This window comes from Diadema antillarum, unplaced genomic scaffold, assembly GCF_040938485.1.
Source record: "Diadema antillarum isolate AM-2024a unplaced genomic scaffold, OU_Dant_1.0 seq00000760_RagTag, whole genome shotgun sequence".
Lineage (NCBI taxonomy): Eukaryota > Metazoa > Echinodermata > Echinoidea > Diadematoida > Diadematidae > Diadema > Diadema antillarum.
Genome location: NW_027271651.1, coordinates 2,141 through 17,973, shown reverse-complemented (window position 1 = coordinate 17,973; position 15,833 = coordinate 2,141). Strand labels below are relative to the sequence as shown.

The following is a 15,833-nucleotide window of genomic DNA, read 5'->3' as shown; positions in this document are numbered from 1 at the left end:
TTTAGCAGTAGCTCTCTAAAAAAAAAAAAAAAAATCTAATTTCCTTACCTATCCTGAAATGAGAACAAGACAGCCTCCCCAATTCTGGAAATCATTTCCCTCCTTTTTCATCTCCCTGATTTTGCTGTGAAAATGTTTGTATTTTTGTTAGTCTATCAATCTACTACACTCTACACTCTGCTCCATTCACACTTTTTTTAAATAAAGAAACACCATTTTATAAGGATTCAAGTCCATTCATTTTTTTTCTCTCTAGCATGTTTACGTGCATATGTGTGTTTACTCCTAGCTTCTCTCACTCTCCTCTGTTCATCTTTTATCTTTTCTTTATTTTTGCACTGCCATCATCATCACCACCAGAATTATTACTATCATTAGATCCATTTTTTTATATAGAAAAACATAAAAAGTATGGGGAAAGGGTCATCATATTTGTCTGCAATGTGAAGAAAGGAGAAATTGTAACTATCTTTTTAGTATACAACTACTGAAGGCTATTGTCCTAATGGGAATATCGAGACGAACAAAAAATGGGATAAGAGACATGTTTAGGCTGTGTAATATGTGGATCATAAATTACTGATCATTAACCTCATCTGCAAATCAATAGATATCATATTCTTTTTTCCCCCAATTTTTGGTCTAAATATAAGTTTGTCAGAAGTAAACAAATGTGCACGTAATGTCTGGTATTCAATTTTTGTTAACCCAACTCAAAGGTAAGTGCTTGGGGATTTACTGTATTTGTGGTGGCTAGAGAATTACAAAAACCAATGTCCGTTTGTACCATGCAGCTGGGTACTGGGGCAGCAGTTTAATCTGTTCCATATGGGAACCTGGTGGTCTGCATATTAAGTTTATGGATATTTCAGAATTCAGTACGGAGTGGGCTAAATAAATAACTTATTGCTGCCTCACTCTTACTTCTCCTCATAAATTGAGAAAAAAACAAAACAAAAGAAAAGGAAAGAAATTATTGCACACTGCAGCAGCCATGAATACAATAATCTTTTTGTCTTTTTGCCAAATAGTTATGAACTTCAACTTGGGACTATAGCATGCATTATATTATGTTTGTGCCTTGGGATTGCAACACTTTTCTTATCTTTCCCTGACCCTTTAAGAGTTAAGTATTTCCAGTTTTATGGGTCAGAATATTAGCCTATGTAGGAATCTGTCAGTAAGAGTCTATGAATGGTGACCCAATCATGTATTTGAGGGCACATTCAAAACTATTGATCATGTACCATGTTCTGTTACTTTGTGTTAAGTGTGAATGCTAAGACACTCTGATGCTTATTCTGATTCATGCAGGGAGGGCAATGGGGTGCATAAACACAACTTCTGTCACTCAAAATACATTATCCTTGCCACCAACATTTACGTAATCATAAGGACTTTCTGTCCACTCATTTCAGGAATTACATGTATTTGAAACAGACACTCTGCACACTCATCCTGTACACACAACTCAAGAAAGACATATTACAAATGAGAAAGAAATGTATAAATGAATCTTGACAAATTTACTGATATTCAATTGAAAATTCCATAAAGGACAGAGGACAAACTCAATCGCATATCAAGGCCAAATGAAAATAAGAAAAAAAAGTATTGTTTGCAAGATCAAGCTTACACAGGGGCCTACTTAATGAGACTACCAAAAAAATATATAAAGTCAAGGATAAAATCATCCACAGGGATCCATGTACATGCCCACATCAGTGCAAAAGATAATGTTGATCAATCCCTGGTCTTGTATGATTTTGAGATATTCTGATTTGCATCCAATCCGTAAACACAACATTTACTCAGCATACATTTTAATTCAGAAGAGCGCTAGCCGACTGAAGAAACACACAAAACCTGCACTGAACTCTGGTGTAGATCTCTCTGTGTGCAATGTAGTATTTCAGCTCCGAAGTTTCTAAAGGCCTTGCGTCCACATCAACTGCACGACCAGGAGTAGCTCTCTTTAATGTGACATCCTCATAGAAGCTTACAATGTATGCCAATTCCAAATCGTTGTGAATGACTTTACAAGGCCGGTAAAAATGTGTTCATTGTGCTAAAGAGAGAGAATCTGTCCACTGCCCCCATGTTCATCACATATTGTATGTGTCACAGTCAGTCCCATAAAAAGTTATAATGCCTTCTGCTCTTAACACTGTGTAGAAGAGTATCACATGATGATATGATTTTAGTCATCACAACTTTTGCATGGCACTGTTGTGCCTTGAATGACCTCTCTCATTTTTGTTTTCATACCAACCATCTATTTAATAAATGAAAAGGAAAAATGTAAACAGTCAAAAAATTGGGAATACATGTATATGGACTTCAAATGGACTTTTTCAACATTCAACATTTCAATTTCTTTAATAGTCACTAAAATGTATAAATTACAACCATATTACCGTACAAACTACACACTAACGTTTATCGTAATTATGTATACCATATTTACATACAAATAGTCATCTTTTTTTTCTTATCCAAAACAGGCACTTTTTTTATAACCAAACGGAGCAAGTTTGGCATCATACTCAAGGTAAATGTCTTTGATGATCTAACGAAAACAAAAAGTCAGAAAAGGAAAACTGTGTTCCCTTGCACTTGAGTTTTGACATAGTGAAATTTGATGTCTTCAGAATCAAAACAGCAAATAAATGGCCAATCAAAATGGACAAATTTGATTGACCAGTGATACATTGATGTGTATATGTTGTGCCTGCACATTTTGGTAATGTCAACATAATCTACAGCATTGGCTTCATACCCCTAATCATACCACTTTCCGTCTTTAATCATTAGAATTAAACAAAGCCATCCAACTTAATGATGTTTTATTCCATGGTATATTTACTTGTCATTTCAATCTAATGTGACAGGGACTATCAGTTATCATTGGCATCTCCCTTCAGGAGTAAAAAAAAAAAATCACCTGAATTCAAACGATGAAAAAGTAATGACGGCTACGCCAGATCTTTCTAGGATCTTTCTAGGATCTTTGTGATTTGGTGATTCTTGTAAAGGTTAGAGCACAAAACAATTGCATGTGATTTGTTGACTCATTTTTTTTTTCTTCCCTTGAGATGACAAGCCATGCAATCAAGATACCATAATGCCTTACAAGAATATCAAATTTTGCAAAAAAGAAATCGACAACAATTTTCAGTACCACATGGTACAAGTATAAAACTGTTTGAACAAATCCTTTCTTTATACTCGGGATGTTTTGCGGAAGTAGGTGCAATATTCCACATGCACAAATTCTCTTTGGTTAATTCAGTGTGAGAGGAAACTGTAAAAGTTAACTTCATGGATAGAGAAAAGAGAACAAAAGATGAAATCTAGCTACAGTAGAGACACTGTATACATCATGAAGTACCCTGCTGAGTCATATAGTACCAGAAATGTATAGCTCAATATTTACATAACAATACCAGCCATGGTTTTCTTATCAAATCATATCAAACGTCAGCTTGTCATCATCATCATCATCAAATTGAAACAAAGAAACTTCACAATTCTAGCACTTTCTGGTTACACAAATGGATGGTAGCATATCCTCCTTGCCTGCATTAAAAATCATATAGGTCACTTGACTTCGCTCTCCTTCATAAAGAAAACAACAGATACTTTCTTTACATTCGTTGAATAAAAAGAAAAAAAAAAGAATGCACCATTGTTTACAAATTCATTATCTTCACCTACACACAATCGACTGAAGCCAGATCTCGGCAAGTCTGTTGGCTCCTACTCTAATCTGGCCGTTTACTAGCTATCGGTGGTGCAGAGGTGGACGTGTTCGAACTGGATTGATCCAGCAGGAACGGGCAACAAGGACACAAAAGAGTGAATAATTGTGTGAGCGTGTGTGGGTAGGTGGGTGACAGTGTATGTGTATGCGTGTATATGTGTGTATGTGTGTGTGTGTGTGTGTGTGTGTGTGTGTGTGTGTGTGTGTAAATATATAGGGGGGGTGTGTAAAGCTGTGAGTCTATTATTCTCGGGTGTCTTTAACGTGCGTGGAAAGTATTTGCGATTGGCGATACCTTGAAAGGAACCATGCCTTTTTAAGGATGTTGCGCAGGAATGATAGATTTTCACGTTACAATTTCTTCTGGCGTGCACTTGCTGTATATATATCGGGCATGGTTATCTATGTGGGTGCGTGAGAATTAAGAGAAGCAGACATACTACTTAATGTAAAAACACACAAGAGAGTAGTGTTTCGTGCCTACAGTGTGCATGATAAAGACTTATAGGTATAGAATGGAATGGGCTTGAAACATTAATTGTGCAGTAAGCAAGTGACTTGGCTTTAAACTGTGAAAAAATCTGTCGTACAAACGTGAAAAATTTGTGATATGTGACCATCTTAGGTCAAGCTTGGTGTAAGTGTGCCTCAATATGTGACATATTTTGCAACATAATAAATATTACACATAAACACACACTGTTAAATTCAAATGTATCCATATTATGCCAGTACTGGTAAATGTATGAAAAAAAAATCCAAAAATATTGAGAAATTTTAAAAAGGCATTTTCCTTTTAAATATGCAGCCAAAAAAATAAAGATTAAGTTGCCTTTCATTTTATTACATTTTTAATTAGATTCCACAATTTCATGTGCATAAAATAATACTCAAGATCCAACATAGTCATATTCATGATAATCACATAAATAAACATGATATAAAGAAAAAAAAATCTACAGATCAATATCACCTACAACAAAGTAATAAACTGCACTCAATAGAATTTCTAATATTCTCAGATCATCAAAATCTACAATCACAGAACAATACAATATACACAAACACTGGGAATTCATTTCTGATCCAAATATGTACTCAGGATTACACATCATTTTTCTTCTTCAAAATATAAACATCTGAAGGTATCAATTTCAAGATATTTCTCTGAAATGATGTATTCATTATAAACAATATCAAATTGGTCTTCTTTGCCCTTTTTCTTTAAATAAACATAATATACACATAATATAGAACTGCTAGGCTAAAATGACATCCTTTAGCTCTCATAAATGCACCATTTAGTTTGGATGGTTGGTTGTTACCATGGTAACTGCATCATTGGAACACCAGCTGTGGATGCATTGAAGGCGAGAGGCGAGGTGTGTTCAGGTCTACTCTCTTGGGCTGCAGTAAAGTTAGAGAATCAGAGTGGAACCATAGTTAGATCACACTGGTGTAATGTATGTATCAAATGCCAATCCACAGTGTTGAGGACCCATAATGGGGGCAGATCCAGGAATTCTGTAAAAGGGAGGCACCTCTTCAAAATCAAATGGGGGCGCACACACCCCTCCCCCATATTTTTTCTTTTTATTTCTTTTGTTTTAACCAAAAATAAAGAGGGGGGCGTGCCCAGTGCGCCCCCCTCTGGATCCGCCACTGCATAATACTTGTCTGATGTATGACATGAAGCAATCTATTTCTTGTGGTTCTGTCCCCCCCCCCCCCATCAATCATCAATGTCAGGGGTGATGGTACTTAATTTTCTGTAAGTGCAAGTCCAATCATTTTAAACTACATTGGTCAATAGGTCTAGCAGGTCACTGCCTCTTTACACAACATAAAAACAGATGGACTAATATGAGAGACATTTGATGAAATTGATAACTAACCAATAATGGTAATGCTATCCATTCAAATCATTTTTTTTTTTAGAAATGAAAATATGATTAACAAAAAAGAGTGACACAAATTGGACATATTTTGATTCAGAGCATCATTTCATTTTCATTTTCATTTCTTTTTATATTTCTTTTTCATTTTGATTACGTCATTGTACTGGGCTCAGCCAATGGTTGTTTTTCAGAGAAAGAATCAAAACATGACATTGCAGTCATTGACATCCATAAACCTAGCTCTATGTGTTCCCATGCAACACTCGATGATCCTATAGTTATAACATTTCTTTTCATCTTTCTATCTATCTGTCTATCCACATCATTCACTTTCTACCTTTACAAACCAATTTTCAGTTTGAGAGTCAATCAAACTATTTATCCATCCATCTATCCATCCATCTATTCAGTCATTCATTCTTCCATCCATCCATCCATCCATCTATCCATCAAGCAATCTATTTATCCATCTATCCTTCTATCCATCCATCTATTCATCTATCCATTAATCTATCCATACATTCATCTATCTATCCATCCATCCATCCATCTATCTATCCATCCACCCATCCATCTATCTACTGTAAAAGCGCTTTCTTTCACGTACAGATACTTTCGTGGTTTCCATTGGTACCGACTTTTTCGCGTGTGTTTAAATTCGCGGCAAAAACTGTTTTATTTTGCACATGAAAATCCAAACTATAATCCAATTATTCTTTTATTTATTAAATAGAAATTGAAATTAGATGCAGGCTTACCTGAAATCTCGTCTCTTGAGTACTTTATAACATGCTTGTACCTACATTGCGCGGTATCGCTGTGTATGTGTTGCCCATTAATACACTCAATGCGCGGAATCTTGTGTGCATGTGCGCAATAGCGTTGTAACAAGTGACGAGTACAAAACATTTCCTTGCGTGGTTAATTTCGCGCAACTTTTCAAAACATTTCCGTATGTGTGATGTTAAATTTGCGGTTCAACCTCAAAGCGCGAAAAGCGCGAAAATAAAACCTCCGTGAAAGAAACCACTTTTACAGCACCTATCCATCCATCCATCACTTTATCCATCCATTCATCCATCCATTCATCTATTCACCCATCTATCCATCCATCAAATCATCCATCCATCAATCAATCAATCAATTAATCAATTAACCCAGACTCATCCAGTGGATAGCACATCTAAACCGGTAGTCTAGGCCTCACCTCACCCATATTTGCCTTGGCAAACTCCACTCGAAGGCCACCGCGGTCACTGGACTTCAACATCAGCCCCTGGAGGTGGGCCAGCGCCTGCATGGCGAAGCCCACATTCTGTAAGAGAGACAGAACGGAGAGAGAGAGAGTGTGTGATAGAGGGAAGGATGAATAGAGATAGAGAGGAGGAAAATGAGAGGGAGAGAGGGAGAGAGAGAGATGGGGCAGGAATTGACATAGGATGAGGAATGAGAGATTGTTACAGGAATTGACAAATATATATATATATATATATATATATAGAGAGAGAGAGAGAGAGAGTGTGTGTGTGTGTGTTGGAAATAAAATGAGAGTTCAAGAAGAAATTGAGGCAATATATTGAGGGAATATATAAAGAAGATAAAAGAAATGAGCAAAGAAAAATATATAATTGTAAGAAAGGAGGCAGAATTTATAGAGAGAGTGAGATAAGATAGTGAATAGAAATGAGTAAAAAAAATGTATAAATGCAAACACACAGAAAGGACAGTGAAAGTAAAAGTGATAAAGCAGTAGAGAACGACGAAGTGAGAGGGAGAGAGATATATGAATTTGAATGATGGAAGGAGAATGGGGCCAAAAAGGAACACTTACAAAAGCTAAGGTAAATATTTCCTCTAGATGGTAGTGGATTTGGAACATAACTCATTTCCCTTGTTTTCAATCTCCGTTGATGGCAATGGATTGGACAAATGCAAAGCAATACCAACGGATCATGCAAAGTGAATCAACTCCTATCTATCCAGTGACAGTCTGAATAAAAACAGACTGAATTTTCCAGACCTGTTCTCAAATTGATTCATGAATGATGCAAAAAATTGGATCAATCTAAATCTGAAAGGTCAATGCCTGGCTTGCTGATACTTTAACAGGCTGGGCTAGCAGCTAGCAGTCATTTTATGATACACATCATGCACTACTTCAGAAAAGTCACTGACATGCATTTCCTCGGGTAGTTCATGTATGTTTATTTCATCTTAGTTTTTAATGGCTTGGATTGATTCAATAAACTGGATTTTACCTATATTCTCCAGATGGAATCAAAAGGCTACTGTTTTAGCTGCACAAACCTAATCGCAGGTCACTGGTCAAAACATTATATGCATCTCGTGTATAAAATTATATGAGAGAGGACAAAGGGATTTTCATTATCAAAAAACTCAGCAGTTGAGCAATCTAATTCATGCGATATATTTTGGTCATATATGTATAATATTGTTCTTTTACTTTATTTCCCTTTTATTTAAAAGAGAGCATATTGATTTCACCCCTGTAACCTGCCATCCACTGAAATACTACAACGACTTCCTAGACATACTAGCCTTCCCTGCACTCTTGAGGAATTTCTCCGACTGCTCGAAGACCAAAAAAGAAAAAACAAACAAACAGAAAGACTTATGGACACCTACCAATATGATTATTAGCTCGTAATTGGGTTGATTGACTCTTATTTACCTGGAATTCAACAAAGCAGCATGGTGCGCCCCCTTTGTTGTGCATGCGTAGTCGATTAAAGCCTGGGAGGCTGCAGACGTGAAGGAGATGGGTGAAAAAGAACAGGCACATTTGTCAGAAGAAGCTCATGAAAATATTACAGTGCTTGGCATAGCAGCATAGATACAACATTGGCACAGCCTCCCTCACACTACACATTTTGTTTTGACAACTGTGGGACAGCATGTAATCAAAGACATTCTTTGCCAATGTTTCCAGCTTGGAAAATCTAAGCTGTATATAGGCATATAGTCTCTGATATAGTGTAAATATGGAGTTAGAAAAAGGATTAGGGTTATGATATTAAACTCAAAATGTTTCAAGGAGGCAAGAATCCGTAAGTGACTTGATTTATCATATTCAATATTTCCATTGCCAGAAGTATGAGAATAAATGATTTATTAGCACCGCACTATTTGTCCAAAGATATTTTTTTTATAATGACAGAAGGTAATTCTCAAAACTTTTGTAAGCTGGAGTGTTTGAGGTTTGTATTTTTTGCTTTGCTTTGTTTTCTTTTTTGTCAAGCATGTGAACATCATCACACAGCTCAATCAGTAAAATTCATCCTGTTCTGATCCTGAGCCACCTTAATATAAAACAGCATCTTTAACCTTGAATCTTATGTGAATTATAGCCAAATTATTTGATCATCTCGAGCCAGGATGTCAGGTAAAGTTTTAATCTTACATTTCTCATTCCCATCAATGACATTATGATTTCATAATCATAAGCCAAAACTTCACAGCTGACTTCCATATTCTCTGTCATCATTATCCAATAAAGAATTTTTTTAAAAATCGGAAAGACAATTTTCTTTCACATGTGTGGAAACAGGACATTGTAGATTGCAACTACCCCCCCCCCCAAAAAAAAATAAATAAATGAAAAAAATAATGAATAAATAAATAAAAAATCTTGAAAAATCGGACTACTATTGGGCCCACACAAAATTGCATTATATTGTGGAAAATCCTACAGTAGAGTAATCTAAATCATTGGTTGTGTCCATGAGTAGAAGTTTACACATCTACTTTAGATTTCCATAAGAGAGTACAATGAAGACTTGTCTCCCTTGCATTTGCCACATCACTCTATGATACTGATCCAAAAAGGAGACCACATTCTAATTCTGCATGGAAGGACTAGATACTTATGGCCAGTTTGATCTTCTACATTCCCCTACTGAAATAATTCAATAACAACATTATAAAAAAACAAACAAGCATAAGTCTTGAAGTAGCTGCAAAGTACCAGCCATTAATGTCTTCCTATCTATGATTTTTCATAAATGTGTCTTTATTATGCATCGCCAAAGGGTTTGCAGTTCTCTTTTCCTGTCCCTAAAGACAGTGAAATAGATATGCAAGTTTAGATGAAAGAAAGAAGACAAAATGTACAAGCTCCATAGTTTTCCTGACAGCGGGTGATAAAATACCTGAAGCAGTACACAGAAGTTACATCCCTCTTCTGCACAATGTCTGTCATTCAAGCATGATGATATAAGACAGAAACAGTATAATGGCAACACTGCTTCATATATCATACAGAGAGCTGTCCTTTTTTGTTTGTTTTATTTGCTTTGTTTTGGTGGGTTTGTTTCGGGGCAATTCACTGTGGTGCCTTGGAAAGGGAGGTTGATGAATTTCATCCTCAGACAATGGAGTAGAAGAAGATTGGCAGAATGGCTTGTGATGATGTCTGTCTATTGGTGCCACGACAGTACAAGTGACGTGCATGGTGGAATATCAGTCAATCAAAGCGGGCTCTATTAAGTTGCGCTTCAGCAAAATCAAGAAATGACCGAAGGTAACAAATGAGGCTTGCATTCTAGAGTTAGAAATATTGAATTTCAAAATAAGAAATAAAGAAGAAAAAATAAATAAATGAATTTGTGCCCATGATGGTCATGTGGTAGTGTGCGTGTTACAGTTACACTTCTTGCAACGGAATAATAGAGTTGCTGTCAGCAAATAATTGCAAACTCTCCCAAACTAGGTGAAGTGGTTACAACAGGATGCATGGGTCAGTAACAGTTAGTGTCTTTTTTGCTGTGACAAAATATGTGACTGCCAAAATGGGAAGAGGTCCTGTATTTACATCATCACCAGCATTTAATCAGTCCATGAGTGCGAATGAAAATGTTGCTTTTTCTAATCGTCCTTAATCCCAGGCAAAAACCAAGAGATCTCAGCACATTTTTTCAAAACACTGGAAACTGTCATAACAAACATTTCTTCTTCGTTTTTTTGTTCACAATGTCCCAAACTGTGTACAGTGTAAAAATGCAAAATTGTCAAGACATGAGACCCAAAGATAAATCTTTTTCATATTTTATGCTCTACAGACAAGTATTTTTACATATCCTTCACATCTATATCTATCTGTAGTTGACAGAAGAATATCCCTCCTGTTTTCTTCATCATTACATTCTTTTCCACAGAAAGGGTTTCAATGTTATAGCCAGGGACACTGACCTGTACAATATACAGATTATACCTAAGATCCTCGGAGGTTATGGAAGACAGAATGTCATACCTTTTCCTATCTGTCAGCGGGGGAGACATTTTGTTACAAAAATAAAAACCAAAAAAGAAAGCAACCCCTTTCTGCTTGACTACAAGTGATCATGACAAATGACATTCATCCACATTCATGAATCCCTCAGGCAAGATGTGCGGCACAAGCTTGCTATGTCTTTTGGAGAGTGACAATAAAAGGAGGCAGCCTTTTAGACCCTATTTATTCATGGCATTAGAAATTGAAATTGAAAAAAAAAAGGAAAGAAAAGAAAGAAGAGATAAATAACTTACTATGAGTAAGATACCAGTGGTAAAATTTGTAGTTGTGTTGGCATATGAACCTTCTATCAGTAGAGCAACATGCACCTGCTGGCATTGTTGGTTTCTTTTAGGATTGGGGTGAGCATCATACACATCCTCAGCTTTGGGGCCCCCTGAATGCAGCATTCCTCATCGGACTAGACACTACATACCTTGACATTTGGCCTCTCTCTCATATGGAGCCGTTCTTCTTCCAGTTAACAATTCATGAGCAAATATAAGCAAATTTTAGAGCAAAGATACTGAGAGCCTTGCTGAACATTATATTCTTTGTGCTCATATAGCCTGTGTCATTTTGTTTCCTCATATACCCTGGTTAGAAAGTAGAAGTACTTACAGCTTTAAGCGGCAAAATCAAAGTGGAAAGAGGTAGTTGCCCCTACTTTGTCTTTATCTTTATCCTTTTTTTATTTTTGTTGCTAAGCGCTGCTTGCAGGTGGTTCTTAATTCATAGTGACAATGAAAGTGACCCAAAGATTCTACATGGGAATACACTCATCCAGACAGAAAGTGTTTTAAGCCAATTCTAACATAATGATACAAGAGAGAATAAGTTCCATCTGGAAATGTACCCTGGGCTCTTTGGCCAAACACCTAAGGTGAATATTTCAGTCTTTATTCTTTGGCTGTGGCTTTTGCTCGTGATGCATTTGTATGACAGAATTAAAGAAGAGTCGAGTGATCCTCGGAAGGAGGTGGGGAGGGGCTGGTGCTGCTGCTCTACCGCAGAAGGGACCCAAGAGAGTGTGATCGGAGAACTCACCACCTGAGTGTGTCGCGTAATTCCTGCTCGGTTGTGCTCGTCCCGAGGTTGGCCAGAAACAGTGTCGAGCAGGCCGCCCCTGAATTCGCCATGGCAACCATTGTGGCTGCGTTGGCCATACTGATTGGGATGGCGGTTTGGTGGGGGAGGGGTGTGTGTGGCGTGGGGGTAGGTGCGACGGCTTGGGGGGTGTGGTGAGGCTGCAAATATGTGGAGACAAACAAACAGACATCCAAGAGATACGGGGAGGAATTTAAAAATTAGGCTATGTCATACTCGAGTTTGATAAGTTTGGAACAAACCCCGTGTGCCCATGAAAGTGGCTGACTTGGTTTAACACTAAACATTTCAAAACTTTGAAACAACGATACCATTAAAGTGGTGAAAGGAAAAAAAAAGTATTACAGAACACTTTGCAAGCAATGAGTTAAGGTGATGATGAGCATAGAATGAAGCTAATCCCATTCATCCAGCTTAATACAGGTAGATTCACATTTAGAAAGGAGACCTGTGTGGGATTACACATTTGGCACTGCAGTGTTTCCATGGTTACCAAAGAGGTTGCAAGTGATGCACAACATCTTAAAATGTGGGTGCCGGAGTGATTCACATTAGCACATCTACATTCACAAATAAAGTGTGAAAAAAAAATTGTTCCAAAGCAATATTCATCATAAGCATTGCATCATTGGTCAGCAAGAATGAAACAAGTCAAAATTTGACGATTCATATCTGCAGAAATTACCTCAGATTATCAACTGACAGAACTAATATCCTAACATATTGAGGGTATCATTGCTAAAACTAAGCTATAGTGGATTAAAGTCCCTCCAGAATTCTTGACATCAAACTCATCTTGCACTCCTGATATTTTAACATTAATGACAAAGCATACTAACTTGATCTAATATAGAGCAATAAATCAAAAGTGATAGACACTAAAAATATGTGGACAGTCAAAATTCAGAATAAACTGGGAAAAATGAGGGAAAATACACCTTTTTTTAAACAGTTAATACACTTTATGTATTTTGTGTACTATCATCTGACACCTTGCTCATACACAGCTATGCATAAATATAGGTAACTTGGAGGAATTAAGAAATGGGGCAACATAAGAGAAATTGAAGTATTCATCAAATAGAACACCTTGCACATAGAGAGTAAGTTCTATGCCACTATTGAAGAGGGGAAATCTCTCTTTGACAATTTGCATTAAGCCTACATTTATGCCTACATTATATGCAGGCATGCTGTAAATGTTTTAAGATTTAAAGATTTGCCTTCACCATCAAAACTATGTCCATTTTTGCTTCATTCTGAAATAAAAATAGAAATAAGATGCGAAGAAAATATAAGACTCTTCTGGGCATCAACGTAAGTAGAATATGTAACATTTTATGAGACTTTGAAGTTTGGTAATTTGAAATGCAGTGACAGTAGGTGATTTTTGTAAAAAGAAAAAGAAAAACAAAGAGGGAAGCTCTCACAACACAAATAGAATAATGATGTGTCTCCTCTTCCATTTTCCAAACTGACGTGAAAGTAACAGAGCCAGAAATCTTACTGTTTGACAACCAAATGCAAGGAATCTGATCTGAGAGAATTAAAGGGGGGGGGGAGGCGGAGACTGAATTGGAAGTATATATATATTTTTTCTAACAAAGTAGGGCAAAGTGCATGAGCTGTGTCCATGTAATCACATGCTTTGTGTCAGTGTTGGTGTTTACAGTGTATGTGTGTGTACGTGATAATTGCTTGAATTGCAAAGTGGTCAACTCTTTTCTATTTTCTGTCCTTTTCATTTGTTTAACCCATTTCTTTATTGAATGCAAAAAAGTAAATCAGTATATCAGCAGATTTCATCCAGTTATGCAATCTCCTGCTGACAGTTAACCAGCTGATTCAAAGGATTTTCAAGGTAACTTGACATGAGGCATCTGTACTAAAGATCCCAATCATATCATTTCATTATGTCATTTGACATTGATGGAGAACAAGATAGTGTGCATTCCTCCCCACATATCATAATGCTAATAATGATAATAATAAGGATGATGATTATGATAATCATTATTAAAACAGTAATGAAAAAATATAATAATTATTCTAACAATAACAATGAAAACAAAGATATCAGCAAAAACAAGACATGAATAGGTCTACCTGAAATATTGCAGTACTTAAAGGAGTAAATAAAACCCTTCAGAGGAACAACCCAGCCTTACTTTGCCTAGTCAAGAATACTTTCAAAGAAAACTCATTATCCACGCATCACATGCTGCACATAAGTACCAAAAGAACGATTTACACGCATACAATGTGTATTTTACATTGACAGAGGAAGGAAAGAAAAAATCTTTTATTTTTTTTTACATCTCATATTACATGTCATTAATCTCTGGTACAATAAAATCATTGCATGTGCCTAGTTCTTACAGATATCTGTCTAGCTATCCAAACATCCACTGAATTATCAGCATATTGTATTGTTTCAAGAAACATATATCTTTTCAGTTGAAACCTAGTTTCCACATCCATGTCAACTCTATTTAGCTTTTGCACTAATCACCATGACAACAGCATGTTTCATAAATGGAAATGCATACAGTTGATATCTAAGTTCATCACCCTTATGCCACTTTCACATCAAGTATTTGTCAGATTTTGGCTATATTCCTTTAAGTCCTGTGGTAACACTTCTGATATTGATCATCTTTGAATAGTCACGAAAATATTCTGCAATGTTGAAGCAACTCCCCAACCATGTATCGACAGACATTAGCATCACAGGAGGCATGTGTCATGAGCTATCATATCTGCTTGTGCATGTTTGCAGAAAAATTATGATACAATATCACTACTTATCCAATAACAAGGGTGTTTTGTCATGATTTGGTTCTTGAATTGTAGCCTACCTTTTGCAAATCTGTATCATGGAGCCCCTAAAATTCCCTTCTTGAAACTTGGAAAGCTGACTAAAAGTTAAATTCCAAGCTGATATCTGGTCACACCTACATAGCATTTTGCGACATTAACAAAGATTAATCAGACTCTATCTATTTGAACTTCCAGGATTTTGTGATGTGCTGACCAAACTTTATAATCAACTACAGGCATTTAGTGCATATTCCTGGCCATTGTGAAGCTAAGCTAAGCCTACATTTATTGGACATTATGTGTGAAATAAGATGATCAGCTGGGAAGCAGAAAAGCCTTTAATTATTGATATTTCTCTGCAAAAGTAGTGCTCTTCAATATTGGAACTATAGATGAGGTAGAATCATTGCTATGGTGTCTTTAAAGAGTCAAATTAAACTAATAACTGCAGGGGCTAGGGATGCGAGTCAAAGGACTCTATAGTGTTCCTGAAAAAAAAATGGAAACGCGGTAAACATGATGAACCCACACAAAGTGATGTTAGATATAGAGAGAGTGAGGGGGAGTCAGTTATGGTGAGGTCCTTTGGTGGGAGCTGAAGAGTAATGGGGCTGGTTCCTTACCAGGACGTAGGTGAGCCGGGCACCATCCGTGATGGGGAGCTGGGCGTGGATGGCCGGTTGACCCAGCATGGGGTGGTGCACTGTGCCCGTCGAGGGTGTCAACTCCGTGTAGGACAACCTGAGGGGAAAGTAAACATGAGATTTGATTGGTGGAATGTAAGCAGACACCGAAAACTTTTAGACATCTGATGTACATACCATTGTAATCTTCACATGAGAGGTACATGTAGGACTCTCTAAACTTAAAGTAAAGTTCCCCTCTGCTGAACATCTACTCAGTGAATAACTTCAGCGTGGAAAGACAGTAATCAGGCTCCTAACTTAAGGTAGCC

The 15,833-nt window shown here is 36.8% G+C and overlaps 1 protein-coding gene across 1 annotated transcript; it reads right to left on the bottom strand.

Moving 5' to 3' along the window:
* Positions 1 to 1,467: 1,467 nt before the first annotated feature.
* Positions 1,468 to 15,619, bottom strand: LOC139738632 (uncharacterized; the record flags this gene model as incomplete). The annotated part of the gene is made up of 5 exons (XM_071649249.1): positions 1,468 to 5,170; positions 6,869 to 6,976; positions 8,354 to 8,423; positions 11,999 to 12,198; positions 15,502 to 15,619. Coding segments are annotated over 5 exons (565 nt in total), but the record flags the coding sequence as incomplete, so codon positions are not given.
* Positions 15,620 to 15,833: the final 214 nt, after the last annotated feature.